General features: G+C 36.7%; 1 protein-coding gene and 1 long non-coding RNA gene across 7 annotated transcripts in view; one reads left to right on the forward strand and one right to left on the reverse strand.

Moving 5' to 3' along the window:
- The window catches only part of LOC135205436 (kinase suppressor of Ras 2-like), a 174,351-nt gene that overhangs the window by 109,889 nt on the left and 41,885 nt on the right, over positions 1-22,577 (forward strand). For 3 of the 5 annotated variants that reach the window (XM_064236015.1, XM_064236016.1, XM_064236017.1), the window contains exons 12-15: positions 17,840-17,932; positions 18,588-18,756; positions 19,981-20,287; positions 20,376-20,561. In XM_064236015.1, the coding sequence (XP_064092085.1) occupies positions 17,840-17,932; positions 18,588-18,756; positions 19,981-20,287; positions 20,376-20,561 (755 nt within the window). The remainder of the gene's footprint in view (positions 1-17,839; positions 17,933-18,587; positions 18,757-19,980; positions 20,288-20,375; positions 20,562-22,577) is intronic. The other 2 variants (XM_064236018.1, XM_064236019.1) reach the window with 1 other exon arrangement.
- The window catches only part of LOC135205437 (uncharacterized), a 222,642-nt gene continuing 205,482 nt past the window's right edge, over positions 5,418-22,577 (reverse strand). Inside the window, exon 4 of one of the 2 annotated variants that reach the window (XR_010312534.1) lies at positions 5,418-5,566. This is a non-coding gene — a long non-coding RNA (uncharacterized LOC135205437). Of the gene's footprint in view, positions 5,567-20,569; positions 21,052-22,577 lie in introns of those variants that run through there. The other variant, XR_010312532.1, reaches the window with a different exon arrangement.

Here is a 22,577-nt window from a genome sequence, read left to right on the forward strand (position 1 = left end):
GGATGTATTTAGAAGATGGTGTAAGAAGAATAAACTGTCCTCTTCCGATACCTCTGTGACCAACATAGCTGATTTCTTGATTTTCCTTAGGGAAGAATCAAAATTATCAGTTTCTACCATTAAAGGTTATCGAAGTATGCTTTCGGCCGTATTTCGAAACAGAGGTTTGAGAATCGCAGAAGATAAAGACCTCCACGATCTTATTAGATCTTTTGAAACCTCTAAAACCTTTTCTCCTCGCACTCCTAACTGGAACCTAGATGTAGTTTTGAGATTTCTATCATCTAGTAGATTTGAACCTCCTCTCAACGCGTCGTTTAGAGATCTAACGAGAAAATGTATTTTCTTGTTGTCGTTAGCGACTGCGAAGAGAATTAGTGAAATACACGCTCTAGATTCTCGAGTAGGATTTAAGAGTGATGCGGCAATTTGTTCTTTCCAGACTCTGTTTCTGGCCAAAGAGTTTTGAAGTTAAAGGACTTTCAAATCTAGTAGGAGAGGAATTAGAAAGATCTTTATGTCCGGTTAGAGCTTTGAAGTTCTATTTAAAGAAGAAGAATGAACTAAACGGATGTAAACAAAGCAGTTCGGGATCCTAGTAGACCCATGTCAAAAAATGCATTAGCATTTTTTGTGAGGAGCATTATTACGGATGCTCATAATGACTGCACTGAAGACTCTTTCAGGACTCTCCGAGTGAAGGCTCATGAGGTTAGAGCGGTAGCCACTTCATTAGCATTTCAGAAGAACATGTCTTTAAAAGACATTGTGGATGCGACTTACTGGAGGTGTAATTCAGTGTTCGCATCGCACTATCTCAAGGACGTTAAAGTAACATATGAAAAGTGTTTCTCTCTGGGTCCTTTTGTATCAGCCGATACAGTGCTGGGGCTGGGAGCACATAACAATCCTAAGAAAAATTTGTATTTGTTCAAAATTTTGAGAGTACATAGATCTACCTTGTGAGACGAGTTGTTGGTTTTTTCTGCTGATTAGTATGCTTGCTGGCGCACGGACGTCCTAGCTTGGATCAGTGGGGGAATCAAGAGACGTCTTACTGGCTAGATTGTACAAACATTTTTTTTTTAATTTTATTTTTATTTTTGTACTTTACTGTACGAATGTTTGTGATTCGAGTTTGTGGTTGTTTGCAAGAGGTTGGGGGATAACTTCTTGCAATCTTAGAACTAACATGGATAGGTTGAGGTGATCGGGATCGATGTTGTGCTCCTTGTATAAGGTCTTGTCAAGTAAGTGGATAAGCACCCATTGACGTAGTCCTTCCAGGATCTACCAAGTAAGCGGGTAAGAACCACAAGAACCACAAGAACTCTTAGCCATAGATCAATATCTCGCTGAGGCTCTTGAGACTGACTAGACTCCTGGATTCTATTCATGAAGTCTTCAGTCTAAACAGGTAGGAACCAAGGTTTTATTTATTTATTACCTACAACGATAGTTGTGATTCCTGTTTGATTCTATATTTAGCTGTCTCTTTCCCACCTCCAATGGTGTGAATCAGCTAAGTATATATCTGACAGGTAAGTTAAATGTATAAAAATGATATTGTTATTATACAATAAAATTTTATACATACTTACCTGGCAGATATATACAAAATTATACCCACCCTACCTCCCCTCAGGAGACAGGCGGTATAGAAAAAATATGATAGAACATGGGGATGGTTCCTAGTCCTGCCACCCAGCGGCAGGTAAGTAGATCACCTGACCTACAGGTAGTGTGTGCGCGAAATTCGAATTTCTGTCGGACGACGGAGTCAAATAGCTAAGTATACGTATATCTGCCAGGTAAGTATGTATAAAACTTTATTGTATAATAACAATATCATGTTTACAATTGTTACGGATCGTGAATCAGCTCAAGTTCTTTATTACAATAAACGAAAATGATTCAGCACCAACAATTGAAACTCAGGATACGAATATAGAAGGGAACTCAGACAGAACAGACTTTTATATACAAGCTTATTCACAAAGATAAATGCAGAATGGTTTCTCCTATTTACATAAATTGAAACTTGAAGGGAGGGTTATTTCTCAAAACCACTTGCTGGACGTTTCTTCTCTGAAAGGGTTACTCAACCTTGGGATCTCTCTCTCTCTCTCCCCGACTACGAACTTTACTTGTTTCCGTTCCCACTCTCTCATGCATCCTCTTCCTCACTTATTCTTTGTCTCTTCCTTCTTCTCTTATCTCTGATGATCTGATCCTCTCTTCTCTGATGATCTGATCTCTTCACTTCCTTAGAGTCCAATATATATATATGTTGACCTTGGGGCGGGGCTGAAAGGGCAGAGCATAACCAGCGAACGTCACCGCTCCTCGGCAGAAACTTTTTAGAAGGCTCTTGACGAAATGTTACGTTATATTCAAAACGCTACGTTTCAATTGACTGCCGCGTGCTGGAGTTCCACAAAACAATAGTGTATTCTTGAACAATCACGAGAATAGATGCCTCAAACACATGCAGGAATGCTTCTTTGCTGCAGACCTACTCAAAGAAGATACATTTCCCTTTCCTTTAATATATGTTTCTTCACTATAGAGCAATTACCATGACAACGATGGAAATGAGCCAGTCAGTTTCATCCATTCGTCTGAGCAATTGGATGATCACCCTAGACATCCAGGATGCTTATCTACATGTTCCAGTTCATCCAACGTCAAGGAAGTTCCTAAGATTCGTCTTCCAAGGGAAGGTCTTCCAGTTTCAATCCCTATGTTTTGGTCTTTCCACAGCACCACAAGTAATTCTCTCGAATTCTCTCTCTTGCCAAATGGCTTCACCTGATAGGCATCAACATCTGTCTTTATTTAGACGACTGGCTTCTTCGCTCGCTATCAAAGGAACAGTGCATGAAGGACCTTCAAACAACACTTCATCTTTCTCAAGAATTGGTAATCTTGCTAAATCTCCAGAAGTCCCAGTTGGTTCCGTCTCAGGAGATTCTTTAATTGGGGATGATTCTCAACTCTCAGACATCTCAGGCTTTTCAGTCCCCAAAGAGAATTGCGGGTTGCATTCAGTCATTCTCCAAGTTCCTTGCTCTCCCATTGTGCTCGGCTCTTCAGTGGATGAGTCTGCTAGGAACGCTTTCTTTCATTGAGACCTTTTTTCCTTAGGGCAGGTTACACATGAGAAATCTGCAATTCTTCCTCAAAACCAACTGGGACAGGAAGACTCAGCCGGACTCCACAAATCACGCACGAGATAAAAACCGATCTACGATGTTGGCTACCAGAAAGAAGATATTCACAGGGGAGATCCCTTCCTTCTTCCCCCAAAACCTGACCTGGACTCTTATTGGATACTTCGGATCTGGGCTGTGGAGCCCATCTAGGATTGGGAAGTTTCGGGGACCTTGTCCCCATAGGAGACGAAGCTCCACATCAACATCAAGGAGTCGAAGGCCATTCACTTATGCCTACGTTATTTCTCCTCGTTCGTGTGCAACAAGACAGTGGTTATGCATGCAGACAACACCATGGCCTTATCCTACATCAAGAAACAGGGCACTTACTCGTTTTCCCTCTGTCAGACAGCACAAGAGCTTCTCCTGTGGGCCCATCAACATCAAGTAGCACTCGTCACCCACTTTATTTAGGGGAAGTTAAATATCTTGACAGATGAGTTGAGCAGACAGAAGCAAGTGCTTCCCACAGAGTGGACTGTGGATGACAGAATTTATTCTGACCTGTGGAGATTGTGGGGCAGACCACTAATAGACTTGTTTGCAACATTAAGGAGCAACCACCTTCCTTTCTTCGTTTCCCCAGCCCCGGACCCTCGAGCATGGGCGACGGACACGCTACCGATTGACTGGTTGGAACTGGATCTTTACACTTTCCCTCCCTTCAGCTTAGTCAGGAAAATTCTGAACAAGTTTGTATCTCAGCAAAGTTTCCATGATTTTGGTAGCCCTGTTCTAACCCATGAAGGAATGGTTCCCGGAACTTCTACATCTGCTGGTGGACTTTCGGCGACTACTTCCCCAGGGACCGTGGCTATTCAGACAACCGCACTTCAGAAGGTACCACCAAGGGTTGTCCATGCTCACTCTGATAGGCTTTAGACTGTCATGAAACTCGTCAGAGCGAAAGGATTTTCAAGAGCAGCTGCAGAAGCTATTGCAAGGTGCAGACGCCAGTCGACTAGTAACTTCTACCTGTCAAAATGGACAGTTTTCCGTAGATGGTGCTCCACACATCTCATCTCATCTTCTGAGATGTCTGTAACTCGATCGCTGATTTTCTTCTCTATTTGAGAACCTCCAAGAACCTTGCATCTTCGACGATTGAAGGTTATCGAGCCATGCTTACTTCGGTGTTTAAGCATTATAATTAGGGTCTCTACTAATCAAGATCTTCATGACCTGTTGAAATCTTTTGACACCTCCAAGCAGAAGCCTACTAAGGTTTCCTTGAACCTGGACATAGTAGTATTGAAGTGGCTCATGGGCCCTCCTTTTGAGCCCCTCAAGTCCACCCCTTTCAAGGATCTTTAACAAAAGTCACTGTTTCTAGTAGCATTAGCCACTGCTAAATGCTTGAGCAAGCTACACGCTATTGATAAAAGAGTCTGATTCTCACAAGGCTATGCGGTCTACTCTTTCGCTTTAGGCTTCTTTGCTAAGATTGAGGATCCTGATAAGCAATGGTCCTGGTCTTTTCGTATAAGGAGTTTAATTGGTATCCTGGGCTCGAACAATGAAGAAAGAGCTCTGCCCGGTCAGAGCACTGAGGTGTTACCTGGAGAAAACGGCGAATATCAGGGGATCCTCAAGTGACCTCTGCTGTTCGGTCAAGAATCCCTCCCATCTGCATTCCAAGAATGGACTCTCATTCTTTATTAGAGACCCAATTTCCAAAGCTCATTCCCAGATACAGGAGGAATTGCTTCCATTGCTGAAAGTGATAGCGCATGAGGTCAGAGCCATGGCCGCCTCCACCAGGGGGTCGGTTGGTTAGTGTCTCTTGGGTGAGTTGGCGTAACACTCGTAAGGTGACAGGTTGATTCTCTGGTCTTGTTATTTTGGAATTGATATAGGGGTGACTCTTGGTTTCATAAATATACTTATCAAGTAATTACTAAATCAGAGCCCACCCTCCTCCCCTCTGATTTTCATGGACTTAGCAACATAAATTAGAATGATGCTATTGGCTAATGTCACTCACGAGTTCCTACTGCGGTGAGCGGGACCTGTCACTTGTGCATGAATTTTTTAAATTTTAGGATGCCGTGCAAAACTAATCGTTAGCTAAGCAATTACTTGGTAAGTATATTTATAAAATTTCATTTTATTATAAAAACATTTTAATAAACTATTTCTATTTTTTACTGGGATTTTTTAGACCCCATACTTACTCAAAAGGCTGTCAAGTACTGGGACACATCATTTTAATAATTCAGTTTTAATTTAAGACCTGTCATCTTTTTACAAGTTTGGTGCGCTTACTGACAAATTCAACATATCCAAATGTATCAGGCTTGGCACAGACTGTTTACGGACCATTGACTCGTTTCGAGTTTTATAACTTGAGGCTGAAAATAAGGAAAATACAGTAATACCTTTAGGTACGAGTTTAATTTGTTCTGTAACCGAGCTTGTAAGTCAATCTACTCATATGTCAAACAAATTTCTCCCATTTAAAATAACTGAAATAGATTTAATCCGTTCCAGCCCTGTGAAACATCCCCAAACCATCCTAAATTATGAAAAAGGTCACGTTTTTAATTTAAGAAACTCACATGTACAGATATTCTACTTAAGATGGGGTTAGGTTCCAAAAAAACACATCGTTCGTAGGAAATTCGCATCTTGAATATGCCTAGCCTACACTAGGGTAATCAGTACCATCTTTGCATACATGGTATAATAATTATTAATTTCAGCTAATTCTCTAGGTTCAACATATTGGCTTATGATAATTCAGTACAGAGAGAAATTGAATAACATTAGCAAGAGTTAGCCTAGTGTATAGCACTATGGCATACGTATCATACGAACACAGTAGCCTAGCTTACATTATACTCTATACTTATACAGGCGGTCCCCGGGTTACGACGGTTCCGGCTTACGACGTTCCGAGGTTACAACGCTTTTTCTTAAATATTCAATGGAAAAATCCGTCCTGGGTTACGACGCTTGTTCCGAGGTTACGACGCTGACGCTTCCGACGCTCCGAGTTAACGACGCTTTTAAAAAACGCATACTATGATAAAAATCCTTTATAGTTTAGCACAGTATATTAATAAAAATAAGTTTCTGGTTAGATTACAACAAAAATTTTGAGATTATAATGATTTTCGACACTTTTAATGTTGTATTTTTCTATGTTTTTTAGTGACGCCTCATATGCGGAACTAGTTTCCGAGCGAATGAATACATACTAGTTTACATATAACAGTCCAAAAGCGCAAATAATGAAAAAATCATTGCTTGTTTCCAGTAATAATAACAAAACGAAGTTTCTGGTTAGATTACAACGCAAATTCCAAGTATCCAAAGAGAGACATTATCCAGTAATTTGATCAGAGAGAGAGAGAGGAGAGAGAGAGAGAGAGATGAGAGAGAGAGAGAGAGAGAGAGAGAGAGACGAGAGAGAGAGATGAGAGAGAGAGAGAGAGGCGTCTTCCGACGCTCCGAGTTAAGGACAGAGAAGTGTTCGTTTCGTTTAAACGGCCTCTGACTCATGCCAGTAAATGTTTTGTTGTATACTATAATATAAGCCTATTTAAAGATACGTTTACTTTAATTAGTCTATATGATACGTAAATAGTAATCAACTGTTCTTGTAGCCCTCAATATTTGGCAAAATCGAAGTATCCAAAGAGAGACATTATCCAGTACGTAATTTGAATCAGAAGAGAGAGATAGAGAGAGAAGAGAGAGAGAGAGAGAGAGGAGAGACGCTTTGGCAACAATGGTCTCGGGGGTTTTTATAGCTTCCTTCTGCTTGATGATCGTGGATATTGTAGAAGGATTTCGACCATACTCGTTTGCCAAATCGACGATACGAACGCCCACGTTCATGCTTTGCTATAATTTCATGTTTTGCTTCCATCGAAATCATTTTCTTGGGTTTTTTCTTATCACCTGCTTTGTCTTTAGCTTTGAGACCCATGGTTAATAATAAAATAGACAAAATAACACGAAAAATAGGCGCAAATACAACGAACTAAACAACGACGTGTTAACATGCAGCACCAACAAACAAACAGACTGAACGCCATTTATCGGTCACCTATACAACTAACACTCATCGCAAAATCGTATCTCAAATATTTCGTTGTATATCAAAGCTTGTATTTTCGCAAATTTTCTGTTGTATCTCAAAACATTCGTATATTAGGGCAATCGTATGTCAAGTTTCCAATGTAATTTGATCAGAGAGAGAGAGAGAGAGAGAGAGAGAGAGAGAGAGAGAGAGAGACGAGAGAGGAGAGAGAGAGAGAGAGAGAGAGAGAGAGAGAGAGAGAGACGCTTTGGCAACAATGGTCTCGGGGATTGACGTAACGTTTATTTTCTGAACAGATAGGACAGAGAAGTTAGTTTCTTAAACGGCCTCTGACTCATGGCAGGAAATGTTTTGTTGATACTAATATATAAGCCTATTTAAAGATACATTTACTTTAATTAGTCTATATGATACGTAAATAGTAATCAGCTGTTCTTGTAGCCCTCAAGATTTTGCAAAATCACTCCAGGTTGTACATAAAACTTCAAGAATGTAGTGTCACCAGAGGATTACAATAGTTTTTACCTTCAAGAACCAGCATTCTTTTATGAAAATAACTCCAGGTTGTACATAAAACTACAGGAAACAACATGTAGTGTAACCAAAGTATTACAAGTAAGGTTTTTATAACTTTTTATTAGTTTAAGACATATTTCCAAGCGTCGTTCCGGCTTACGACGATTTTCGGCTTACGACGCGTCTCAAGAACGGAACCCCCGTCGTAACCCGGAGACTGCCTGTACATTATAGTAATTTAATAATATAAGCCAATAAGCTAATTCTGGAGATTCAATGCATTCTGACTATGATAGTAGAAAAAAAATGGACACGAAATGAGAATCGGACTCGGTCCGACATTGGTATAATTGAGCGATGTCCGGCTGCTGATGGGTATGTATAATTATAAAATAAAATCGTAACAAATATGTATCTTTTCCATGAAGCTTTTAAAAAGTTATACATTACTTCACTGTATCCAATAATATTGTATACCGTATATACTCGCATATTATGCGACTTTTGAAACCTAATTTTGAAGCTAATTTTAAAGGGGTCGCATCATACACGCGGTATAAAATTAGCGTACCGTCTATGCTTTCCCAAATCGGCAGATCGCGATAGTTACTACCGGAGGAAAACAGTAGATCTTTTAAAAAGTTATGTTTTACTTGTACTTCACTATATCCAATAATATTGTATGCATTCTCATATTACTATTGTATTTTAAAATACAAAAGAGCGATCGTGCGCCATTTGCATTATTTTGGTTTATACAACATGTTTAACTGTTCCTCATCTCCTGCGTCTTCGTATAGGACATCGTCAATTCATATGGAAGGTATAGTCTTGTCACCGTGGCGAGCTCTCTGGCGTGGCTTTTAAAGATCTGCCCTTATGCTAATTTTACAAAAACAACAACTGCCCGTGTGTGACAGACCTTTGAATGTCCTTGAGACAAACCCCGAGGCTATAATTATAAGATTATAAGGGGTTTTCCTTCCCAGGTACTTTAATCTCCTTCCTATTCGGTCTCTCTCTCTCTCTCTTTCTCTCCTAAATCTTACAGCTGTCCGAGCGAGAGCTTTTTTTTATTGGACAACATAGGCCCGCATTTCGCATTTTCCATACCTATTTATTTCGTATACGATTGCCCTTTCTCGGCTGTGAAGTTGATGTCTATCTATGGCTGTGAGATGACCAGGAATAACTTGTAAGTCGGTGTCAAAGTCACTCCACTCTTCAGTCAGGCCAAAACTTTGCCATATTGCATTCAAGCAATATTCAGTCATTGTTTCCTATCTATTATTTTCTCAGAGAGAGAGAGAGAGAGAGAGAGAGAGAGAGAGAGAGAGAGAGAGAGAGAGAGAGAGAGTGTCTGTCTGTATAAGATTGTTTATTTTCTCACTCGTCAAACTTACTGTTGTGCTTTATTTCATATTTCCTTGCTCACCAATTTATTCTATACCTACGATATTAAGAAATCAAGATATGTGTAGAAGGGAGAAATGCCTCCAGACTGTACAGTCAGTATGGATTTAAACGCAAGTGGAACTGGTTGAAATGTTCGCAACAGCACCAAAATGAGATGCCCTGTTGATAGAATATCTGACTCCGTTTCTTGTTATTGCATAAAAAAAACTTTATCAATCGTGAACCTACGTAATTTATTTAGAATTCTGCGCAACGGAAAAGATATTTGATATCTGTAATGGGAGAAATGGTTTTATCTCTGTTGTTGTTATAAATTTGGCAGTGTTGTTATAAATTTGGCAGATATGCGATCAAACACGTGGGTGGACCAAAACAGCCCAGCCAGAGAGCTCCGCTCATTTTGTAAATACTATTGTTTGGCGTGCTAGGCTTACCCCGATTCATTTGGGTGTGCGCTACTCAAATAATCGCATTTTTCTTACTAATCCCAAGAGTTGACCATGGAAAAACCCAAGATTAACCAAAAATCCCAAGATAATAAAATAATTGACATATGCCAAGCTTTGGAGTCCTAAATATTTACTCTGTCTATCAGGAAGATACTGATAAATTGAATTGACGGTATCTTTCCTGAGAGAGAGAGAGAGAGGAGAGAGAGTAGTTCATGTAATCAGTAAAATACACAATAATAAAAACAAAAAAAACTACGTATGTATGCAAAGCACACACATCATCGTTAGCTTCCCGTGTGTTACGTGTAAACGTTCATTCTAAGAAATTCACAGAGTAGTATAACTAACACCTGATTGGTTGGTTGGTAGCCATGGAGATCTGTTATCCAATGACTGCCCTCTGCTTCTGTTCTATTTATAGACATATGCCGTGGATGACACTAGGTTTGAACGTTACCATGTTCGTGATTTTCTGACTGCTGACGGCAAAAATTACTCGATAATTTTCTTTATATAATTATTTCTTCATGAAAACAATAATATAATATGATCATTTTAACTTTAATGTATAGTGGTATGAAAAATACCAGTGTGTCGTAGCGATGCGTCATTAATATAGTGGTATGAAAATACTGCATGGTGTTGTAGCGATACGTAATCACAAAGTACAAATCCTTTTCCCGGACCATCCTCAAAATTTTACGACTCTTCAACTGCAAGATTGATATGGTGAAATATATTATATAGTCATACTTATTGTTGAAATTCACAAGTTGAACTGCAAAACATTAGATTTTGATTGTTATGTACATATATTTTTTGTTTTACGGAATGTTTGTTTTGAAAATAATAGCTATTAGCGAACATATGATATTAATTGTCCCACTATTTTATATTATAGGTGATCTTAATTATCTCACATTCATGTAACAGTATTATATTAATATTTATTTAAATAAACAGTAATTAATAAATAACAATAATGAAAAACATAAAGGGAAAATTTTTTTTCTGCAGTAGTGATGTTTGTTTGATTATGCATCTGACCTCACATTTCCGAAATTGAAAAATTCCAAAAACCCAAAACATCGGAATGTGTGTGTACTACACTTTTTTAAACACACACACAATGTCTACACATTTACTGATACCCGTTGGTGAAAGACTCAAATTACAGTATTTATTTCTGATGGAGGAGAGAGAGAGAGGAGAGAGAGAGGAGAGATCGAGAGAGAGAGAGAGAGAGATGATGTTTAGGACTCCAAGGCATGTTATTTTTACAATTATTTCATTATCTTGGTATTCTTTTTTAATCTTGAGATCTTCTATTCAATTCTCGAGATTAGTAAGAAAATTACCGTAACTTCACTAGCAGCAGCACACATCTGAACGACTCGGCCATTAGCACGCTAAACCACCAACCTTATGAACTGACCTCGGAAAAGGAACTCGCATGATACATGAGATACATGACAAAACCACTGTTTATTGGTGAAAATTTTGGGGTCGCATGATATGCGAGATCGCACGTTACTCGAGTATATACGGTATATTTCATATTATATTATAAAATACTAACATATAGCAGTCAGTGTTTTGGTTAGGAAATCAGCTGATATAATACGAGTTTATTCTGACATATTTAACTCAATTCTAAGCAGATTTTCTTGCTTCTAGTTAGCATAAACAAATATTAAGATACTATCTACTTATATGAGACAAGGTCATTTTTCGTTATACGACGTGTTTTCAAGTCAAAATATGACTTGAATAAGTTTCGTTGTTAACCAAATTATTTTGTTTGTTAACCCTCTTACGCCGAGCCGAATAGACGTATTAAACGTCGAGTCAAAATGTCTCCCTTATGCCGAATGGACGTATTATACATTGGCTCAAAAAAGTTTTTTTAAAAATTCGCGGAAAAATACTTATAGGCCTACCAGCCGAAAACTTTTGAATCATGCGGCTTGGGGGATGCTGGGAGTTCACGGATCAAGGCGTTGTTTTGTTTACAATCGCTACACAGGCGCGCAAGCGCGAATTTCTTTCTTATCGCACTAAAAAGTATCAGTGACACATCTCAAAAATTATTTAGTCACTTTGACATAATTTTTGCACCATTTTAAATTATCTTTTACATGAAGTATTATATATGAAAATGTGCGCAATTTCATGTAAAATACAACAAAAAAATACCCATGATTGTAGCTTTTATCAGTTTTGAAATATTTTCATATAAATAACGATAAGTGCAAAAATTTCAACCTTCGGTCAACTTTGACTCTACCGAAATGGTTGAGAAACGCAATTGTAAGCTAAAACACTTATATTATAGTAATATTTAATCATTTGCCTTCATTTTGCAACAAATTGAACGTCTCTAGCACAATATTTCGATTTATGGTGAATTTATGAAAAAACTTTTTCCTTATGTTCGTGCGATAACTCTTCCGATAAATTTTTTCGTGCGATTGTCCTAATGTTTGCACCCTTTTAAATTTGCCGTTACATAAAGTTTTATATATGGAAATGTGCGAAATTTCATGCACAATACAACAAAAAACAACCCATGGTTGTAGCTTTTATCAGTTTTGAAATATTTTCATATAAATAACGTTAAGTGAAAAAATTTCAACTTTCGGTCAAACTTTGATTCTACCGAAATGGTCGAAAAACGCAATTGTAAGCTAAAACTCTTATATTCTAGTAATATTTAATCATTTACCTTAATTTTGCAACGACTTGGAAGTCTCTAGCATAATATTTTGATTTATGGTGAATTTATGAAAAAAAAAAAATTTCCTTACGTCCGCGCGGTAACTCTTCCGAAAAAATCAAATTTTCTTTTGTGCGATTGTCGAAATGTTTGAACCATTTAAAATTAGCTGTTACATAAAGTTTCATATATGAAAATGTGCGCAATTTCATGTAGAATACAACTAAAAATGATTGAAGGTTGTAGCTTATCTCTTTTTTTTGAAATATTTGCATATAAATGACGATAAATAGAAAAAAAACCACATTCGGTCAAATTTCACTCTACCGAAATAGTTGAAAAACGCAATTGTAAGCTAAAACTCTTACAGCCCAGTAATATTCCGTCATTTTTCTTCATTTTGAAACAAATTTGAAATCTCTAGAACAATATTGTGATTTATGGTGAATTTTTGAAAAATATATTTAACTTCACTCCGCGCCGATTCGCGGCCGCAAGTCTCCGAAATACTTACATCACATTATCCTAATATTTGCTCCTTTTCATATTAGCTGTTTTATAGAGTTTCATATATCAAAATGTGCGCAAATATGTGCATATAAAAAAATATATATATAAAAATTTCAACATTCGGTCAAATTTAACTCTTCCGAAATGGTCGAAATCTGCAATTTTAATCTAAAACTCTTACAGTATCGTAATATTCAATCATTTGTCTTAATTTTGAAACAAATTGGAAGTCTCTAGAACAATATTTAGATTTACAGTGAATTTTTGAAAATAAAATTTTTTTACGTCCGCGCGTTACGAATTCGTACATCATTTTGTGATAATATTTTTCCGGTGTTGCTTTTATTGTTTTACAATGTATTATATATCAAAATGATTGCAATTTAGTGTACAATACAACGAAAAAAAAAGTAACTCGTTAGCTTTGACCGTTTTTTGCACAGCGTGATTTGAATACAATTATCTATGATTTTTTTTTTTTTCGCTACCATATATCGCATTATTTACATATGATAATGATGATATTTTTCATTTCTGATGATTGCATACTAAACTTCAGGCAATGACAAAAAAATTAGCCAAAAAGAACTCTTAATCTTCAAAACTAAGCGCGCTGTGATTTTTTGAAAATATTTTTTCCGCTTCCGCGCTCACTATAAACCGGCGCCGGCATACAGGAGAGGTTTTGTTTTAGGGCTTCTATGTAAGAGGGTTAACAGATTGGGGGGGCATATTTGTGTAAAAAAATTTGATTCCATTCGCTATTTTTACTTGATTTAATAGTAATACGAGCTTTACGATATCTGTTATCAGCGTGAAAACAACTGTAAGATGTGTTCTTTCAAGCCCAGTAGTTTTGATTACAATTATTTTCTCTCAATTTTATTTACGGTTGTGTTTGATGGCATAAGTTTAAGGGAGTTTTATCCTCGTTGCTGATGCACGATGATAGAAATAGCAGCTTGAACAGCTTTTTCAGCTTCAGCTACAACTTGGTTTAAATTTAACAGTATATTTCCTTGCCGATTTTTTATCTATTGTAAATAAAGTTATTACATAAAATACATCGGTCCTATTCTATGTAACGTTATTTATAACATAACTATGGCAAATGTTTACTATCGTATGATGGTTGAAATACAAGCCAAATTGGTGTTTTTATCCAGTTCAGTTGTACTTAGCAAAAAGTTGTTTCTCATTCGGTTGTTCATGGCTTTACACATTTACGCAAGGAGTATGTAGAACGTTAAAACATTACTTTCATCAATTTCTTTTGCTGCTTTTAAACTTACTTAACTAGAAGATGGGTTTGCTTTTGCCTGCCTTTTAAAATGTTAAGTAAATGTGACAAACAAGTGTCATTAAAAAGTGCTGGTTGTGCTGATGCTGGACCTGTGCCGGCTAGCGCAGCCTCTTGAAGCACGACTTGGTCATTCGTATCTCGGAATTTCACTTGTATCTCGGACAAAATTTGTATATTGGGCTGCTTGTATCTCAAGGTGTTACTGTATTCGATGTGGTTATTTTCCATGCATTGTGTTTAAAATTATTATGCAAGGAAAGTTTGTCTCTTGTTTGCTGTTTATGCCTACTTCAAGTGAAATAAGTTTTTCAGCCTGAAAGTTTTTGTGTAAAATTATCTCCTTGAAAAGTTGTATGTACAATATGCATTCAGCAGTAAGGAAAGCATGAATGTCATTAATAAGGACAGAAGGAATGAAATCTGAAGAATGAATGAATTCATTCAAGTTCAAAGGATATATATTCCATATATAGGTGACGTATCTTTAATTTTCTTTTATTATGAGAACATATCCATATCCAGTTAGTGAAGTTTTATCTGTAAACAGTGAACAAAAGTATTTATTAAAAGATTCAGATCCTAGACATACAGTAATAGTACCTCAATCTTAAGCGATTTGAGTTGTGCAAAATCACAGCAGCGCAAACTTTTCCTTGGTGTGTAGCTGGTATATCAGATTTCCAAATGACATGAAAAGTTTTCTTATCTGTTTCATTCATTACCTCTGACATTTCAAATACACTCTGGTGATTATTTTCAAAGAGTGAATGGACTGGGGTAAATATAGCAAGTAGGGGTGGGTGTACAGTTGACAAGCCTGTTATTAAGCTAAATTTTGGTTGGTCACAGGTTGGTGACGCGCTTGGTCTGGAGGCGTTGAGATCTTCTGGGCCTGTTGGGTTTGGGTATTTGAGAGTGGGTGTTATCCAGGATTAAAGATCATCCAGGAAATGTGCCTCCTGTATCCGATGCTCGCTCTCTCTCTCTCTCTCTCTCTCTCTCTCTCTCTCTCTCTCTCTCTCTCTCTCTCTCTCTCTCTCTCTCTCTCAGAAAACATCTTTATTGACAGAGTGGCAATGGGATCCCCTTCAGGTCAATTTCTAGATGAGCATTGAAGAGGAGAGGGTCTTCAGTAAGATGCCCTCCTCAATACTGCAGGTACATAGATGACAACTTTTGAAGAATGTTCCGTCCTCCGTTTCACATGTAAGTGTAGTGTTTGATGGTGCCCTTCCCTACCTGGATGTTTGGTACAGCAGACCTTGGTGGCTATACCACCACCGTATACAAGAAACCTATGAATCTGGGTGTATGCCTTAATGGGTCCAGTGACTGCTGAAATGGGTGTAAAGTTAGTGACTGATGCCTTCATTTGCTGTGCCCTCTCACAATGCTCCATGTGGAAAGGTACTATGGAAAAGATTGAAAAATCAATGCAAATAATTTCTCTAATTTAATGGCTGAACAACAAATCTGGGTATCTATAAACAACTGGCATCATGAAAGCATGATGGACACTGATAATATCCATAGTATGTTAGTCCATAAAACTATATTACAGAACTACATGCATCAAATATATATAGAAGATGAGAAGGTTCTTAGAAAAATAATAAATGAAAATGTAACCCCTACTGCAGAAGGTGGCAAGATCAGTCTGATAATATATAATAAAAATATGAAAAGAAGCATGTTATTACTGAAAAACTACCCAGAACCCCAAGAAATGTCTTTAAAGAGACGTAGTGTCATTTACAAATTTACATGCCTGGTGGAAAGATGCCACCACTCCAATATCGGGATGACCACTACCAAACCCTCCAAGCATCTCTAATGTAACCTCCAAGAAGGACCCATTTTAATGACTACACCCAATAACATCTAAGAAGGCCCAAAAGAGAAGAACTTGCAAAAAGCACCAAAATCATAGATCAGGCAAAGGACTGCCGACACCTTATGCTTCTCAAGGCACTACATATTTTGGAAAAGAAGCCAAGCATCAACACAGTAAAGGAAACCGAATTTCTCAGACACCGATGAGAGAGAGAGAGAGAGAGAGAGAGAGATTGATGAGAGAGAGACGAGTGAAGAGAGAGCGAGGAGAGAGAGAGGAGAGAGAGACGAGAGAGAGAGGGGGGGGGGGGGAGCCACATTCCCTGAATGATCTCTAATCCCGGATAACCAACTCTCAAATACCCACACCCAAAAGGCCCAGAAAATCTCAATGCCTCCAGGACTGAATGTGTCGGTAACCTGTTACCAACAAAATATAGCTTAATAACAGATGTCAGCTGTACACCCACCCCCACTTGCTATATATACCCATATAACTTGTATGTCAATCCATTCACTTTGAAAATATTCGCCAGAACGCGTTTGAAACGTCAGAGGTAACAAAACTGAAAAAAAACAAGAAAACTTTTTATGTCCTTTGGAAATCTGATACACCAGCTACATGCTGATGAAAAGAAGATATTTGAGATGAATAGAGAAAAGACTATAAAAATTGAATGCTGTAGAAACAGCCATTATTTTTAATGCTACAGCCCTTAGAGAAGGTCTACTTCCTAATAGTAATAATAATAATAACTATTAAAAAATCGTCATAGTAACACGTCTTCAAATGGAGAAACAAATCCACAGTTATGTAAGTGTACATATATTTAAATTTAAAACTTTAAGGATAGCTTTTGGGAATCTGTTAGGTTCCCCTTATCAATCTCAGATTGATAAGGGGAACCAAACAGATTCCCGAAAGCTATCCTTCGTTTAAAATTTAAATATATGCACATTTACATTACTGTGGATTTGTTTCTTCAATAACAACAACAACAATAACAACATTGTATTTACAAAAATTTGTATGTGATAGTATTTTAAAGAAATACAATAATCTTGCCATTTCACTCTTTTTAAGTAAGGACAACACCTCTCTCCCTCTTACTGAGATGTGAGAATTGTTATGTTATGTGGATATGTTTATTAATATTTTCAAATATTAATGATTAATAATAGTCATAATATATTTATATGCATATGTTTATTAATGTTTTCTAATATTAAGAAGATTGATAATAATAATAATAATGTAACTGTAATTATAAAATGCATATGAAAATATCCTTTCCCTCATCTTGTGTCTGTAACTCGAAGAGAAGCTCGAAGCCAGAGCTGTCAAATATGTCAAGTAATGTAGTGGGAGGGATGTTATCAATTAGGTCAGTGATTTTTACGTAATTCTCTCTCTCTCTCTCTCTCTCTCTCTCTCTCTCTCTCTCTCTCTCTCTCTCTCTCTCTCTCTCTCATAGTTAGCAATAGATAATTTTAAATGTCGTATTTGACCTTTATTGTCTAGAACTGTAAATGTGCCATTCTAAAACATAGACACATAACTAAGAGTTGTATTAGTCGACACATAACTAAGAGTTGTATTAGTCCAGATAAAAAGCACTTTGTTCATGAAAAGAAATTTCAGAGCAAAGAGGGAGATTAAGCCATTTCTTAAAAACGAGGCTGAGGACACTTCTAAAAGTAGGTCGGTCAGAATGGGAAAGAAGAGAGATTAAAAATAGGTTGGTCAGAATGGGAAAGAAGAGAGATACGTAGCATGCATGTAATCTTCTCACTGCTATACTTTTACCAACCATTTATTTATCTTTTAAGAGTACAGGCAGTCCCCGAGTTACAACGGGAATTCTGTTCTTGAGATGCGTTGTAAGCCGAAAATCGTCGTAAGCCGGAACATCGTCAGAAATCGTAAGAAAACCTTACTTTTAATGCTTTGGGTGCATTAAAAACTATGTAAACTGCATTCTTATTGCGTTTTTCATAAAAAACTTTCAAATATGGATTATTTTTGCATTTTTGTTGTCATTTTTCTAATGCCATATCAGCGTTGTAGGCGCCATAACCCTGGAACATGTCGTAACCCTGGAAATAATTTCTGATGAATATAATTGAAAAGTGCCTTAACCTCGAAATGTCGTAAGCCGAACCCGTCGTAACCCGGGGACTGCCTGTAATGTATTAAGGTAACTTTTAGATAAAATTACAGTAGCTTTAATTTCACTTAAAAGTTAGCTTAATACTTAGGGAGCATGATTAGGGCCATATTTAATGTTCAAACTCTAGAAGTAAGCATTTATTATCTTTTTAATGACAATGCCAAAATTATGTGAAAATTTCCCTATCTTTGCGTAAGTTTGGGGTATTAATTTTATGTGAGAATGAGGATATTGAGTATTGAACATTAAAATGTCCTATTTTCAGAGAAATTTAGATTTAAAAGAACACAAGTAGGGTTGTGTCTTGTTTTTTATTATTTAAATTAATTAATATGGTATGCAGTAGAATAAAAACATCACGAGTTACGTCAAGGAGTCCTTTCATGTACCTAAATATTATTTTTCAGAAGTGGCAGAAAATCCTTGTGGAGACATTCCTCTAGAAATGCGACCTCTCAAGACCATTAACAACCGCATCCCCCCAAAGGCACCACTTTCTACTTCCTCTCCACAGAGTGATGTTATAGATTCCCGCCAGTCTCATGATTCAGACCGCACAGTATCACAAACATCAGGGTCAGTGTAACTTTTAGTGTGGTGTCTTATACATTATCTGAGATATCTTCAGCTATTTTTGGATTTGAAGGAAAGCATGGTTTCCCCAAGTCAGTCTTAACCATTAACCCTTTGTGAGCCAGTGTTGTAAAATGACAAGACTACTTATAGCTTTATGGTAAATTCAGAGTATCATCCTCTGATGATCAACATTTACATGGGCAATAAATAATTGGTAGCGAGAGTTCAGTTTGCCTCAAGATGTTGAAAGGGAATGTTGTCGACAATTCCCATCCAAGGATGTATTATAAATATTTTATAATAAATATACTACTCAGAATGTGTTACTGATTTTAGTTCTTATCAGATATGATATTGTGTGAGCTTCATTCTAATTATACAAAATAAAATTATTAGAAAAAACATAACTTGATAAAATGAGCATATTTTTCATGACAGTCTTGGAAGATGCAGAAATATTTTTAGAATTTTTTTTCTTATACAATGTGCATATGCGCATATCTTCCTCTTTCTATCGAAGGGATTTTTGTATGCATATCTTCTTCTTTCTATTGAAGGGATTTATTTATTATTTTTTTTAAACCATCCTTAAATTTAGCCCAGTCTAAGAGTGTGCCTAATATATGTTTTAGGTTGGACTGTGAAGGCTAATATAAATGTTGAAGTAGGAAATGCAGAGAATGCGTTAGGAAATTAATTGAATGCAAGGCTGATAGAGTATATTGTCTCAGAGTTTGTGAATGCCATACATTGGGGATTCTTCCAAAAACAATACTATGTGCAGAATATGTGAAACAGGCAGAGAAATAGTCTTTTCAAATTTTTTAAAATGTCCTGTTATTTCCAAGTATTTGGTTAAAACTGAGGGCTTTGTTTTGAAGCAAGTTGTCTGGCCATACTGTTGAAAGTGTGTAACTGTTTGTGGGGCTTGAGATGGCCCTGAGGTTGAAATAGAGCTTCACTTTGTCTTATTGTCCTCCAGCTACAATGTTTTTTTCCATTTAACTTTTCAGCCTTTCCCTTTACATTCATCCTGTCAGATACTCACCTATTCTGATTTTCTGCTCCAGGTTATGCCAGTTATATATGAAAGAATCTTGTATGGGTCAGTCTAAAGGAGAGTAAAAATGTTTCCATATGTAAAACTTTATGCTATAATGTTTCCTTGAATAAATGTTTTGTTACAGGATTTACCTGATCAAATAATTTTTCTTAAATTTTCAGGTCTGGGAGCACTGGCACTGATGACTCAGAAAGAACTATAGCTGGTAGAGTAGATTCACAGGATTCTACAGTATCTGATGGAGAAAATGCAGATCCTCGTTGTACAAGACAAAACAGTGTTAGCAGTGTTTCGCAGTCACTTCGTGAGTGGGACATTCCATATGATGAACTGGACCGTAGAGAAGTCATAGGACGTGGAAGGTTTGGCATAGTTTATTCAGGGAACTGGCACGGGCAAGTTGCCATAAAAGAACTGCGGATGGATTATGTGAATGATGAGAAAACACTTGAAGCCTTCAAGGCTGAGGTGAGTTCTTATGTTTCTGTTATCCATTCTCTCGCGATATGCTACAGGAAATTACATAAGAAATTCTTAATTTTTCGTCTCTCTTCAGGTGAGCACATTCCGAAAGACTCGACATGAGAATCTGGTCTTATTCATGGGGGCCTGCATGAAACCTCCTCGACTAGCCATTGTTACAAGCTTGTGTAAGGGGAGAACACTTTACCAGCATATACATGTTTTGAAGGATAAGTTCAACATGTCACGCACTATCATGATTGCACAACAGATTTCACAGGTAGAGTCATAACTTTATTGTATACGTTTAATTGTAGTAGCTCTTAATCCAGTTCAGTTTTGAGGAATTATCAAATTTTAGTTAGTAACAGTTTTCAATTGTTGTATGTCTAAATAAACATAATATGCTGAAACGATAATGCTGAAAATTTTTTTTTGGTTTATTGACAACTTTGTTTATCGCTTGTATGACACTGTGAACCACAAATTGTGAAAAAGGTTATTCACAATTATGGACTGTTTTATGTGTAAATTAACATGTCTAGAAACATTATTGCTAAAAAAGAATGTTTAGATTGGTATTAACAAGACTACGTACAGGCCATACTAGGTTTTCACATTGTCATTTGATGTCAAATCACATTCAGACCCAATGAAATGTAATACACGCCAAATACCAATGACTGTCCAACACTTATTAGTTAATCGTCAAATTTGGAACCATCAGAGCAGCTTATGTTTTCGAAACCCAACATTAAAAGGCATACTTTCTGAAAAAAAAAAAAATTATTTAATAGAATCATGTTACTAAGTAAAACCAGTTTTCTAGATAGTTTTTTTTCCCAGGATTAATTCCTGAAAACTAGCCCAAGAAGAGCTTTTATTAGGCTCAGAGGTCTGGATAAACTAATCCTCTATTAAAAAGAAAAAAAAAATAAGTTCATGGACAATCTTGTGTAATGCTTGTACAGAGCTGTGAATGACAGATTGTTAAAAACTTAAGAGAATCTATGAATGATCCTAGATTGGATCAAGTTTTGAGATACAGGCAGTCCCCGGTTATTGGCGGTCTCGGTTATTGCCAATCTGGTTTCATGGCGCTTGTCTAGCGCCATAAAATTGGTAATTTATGGTGCCATAACAGGCTGAGTTTTGGTTAACAGTGCCATAAGGTGCCAATAATAGAGTTATGGTGGCATAACACCTAACGTAGCCGCCATTAACCGAAACTCTGCACCATAAATCGCAGTTTTGGTTAATGGGGTTTTTTTGCTTATCAGCACCCCGCCTATAACTGGGGACTGCCTGTATTTACTATTTTGGACAATTTTCTGTGTAAATAAACATTTTGAAATGTTATTGCTAAAAGAAATTTTTAGATTGGTTCATGGACAACTTTGTTCATAGCATTTATAGCGCTGTAAATGACAGATTGTAAAAAAAGAAAAAAAAAATCCATGAAAAACAAATGTGAAAGAACAAATATTAAGAAATAATTGTTCCTCATTAAAATATCCCATTCTCTCTCTAGGATGTGTCAGAGAAAATGGGTCATAATATATAGGGATAACTTAATCAAAATTTCCTGATTGCTTCAAGTTTGAACTGAAACAAGACTTCTGTTTATTCAGTATTAGCTATAGAATAAGTGGTAAAAAATTGAAGCAAATCCCTGTCAATCATAAGGTAGAAATAATCATTTACTTTAAAATTGGGCCTCGTGGCATCAGTGGTCCCCATAAATGCAAAGTTTAGGTAATAGGAATAAATAAAGATCACATTTCTATTCATTTCATTATAAATTTCAGGGCATATTTCTTATATAATGAAATAGTTACATACATACTACAAAAGTAATTTTTTCTTTTGCTGTCCTCTAAACTTACCTTATAATGAAATAGTCACATACATACTACAAAAGTAATTTTTTCTTTTGCTGTCCTCTAAACTTACCTTTTTAATTATGCAACTTACCCAGTAATTATAGTCATAGTTACTGTTATTCACAGCAGTATAGATTCAAATTTGGCAGTAGCAACACCAATAAGTAAGTGTGTAGGTGACACCAGTCTCACCCCTAGCGAGAAGGTTAGGAATGACACAGCCGATTACCTCATTTCGTTTCTACGACGCCTGGTGTAAACGGCTGTTGTCGGCAGCAGTTATTCATTTTTCATCATTTATTTACCAGATTTCTGTATATTACAAACCAAAATGGAATAGCTTCAGCTGAAAGCTTCAGGATGAGTTTTTTCCTTGTTTTGTTGGTTTATCACTGGATTAGTGCATCATTAGT

Source organism: Macrobrachium nipponense, chromosome 24 (genome assembly GCF_015104395.2).
Source record: "Macrobrachium nipponense isolate FS-2020 chromosome 24, ASM1510439v2, whole genome shotgun sequence".
NCBI classification, from domain to species: domain Eukaryota; kingdom Metazoa; phylum Arthropoda; class Malacostraca; order Decapoda; family Palaemonidae; genus Macrobrachium; species Macrobrachium nipponense.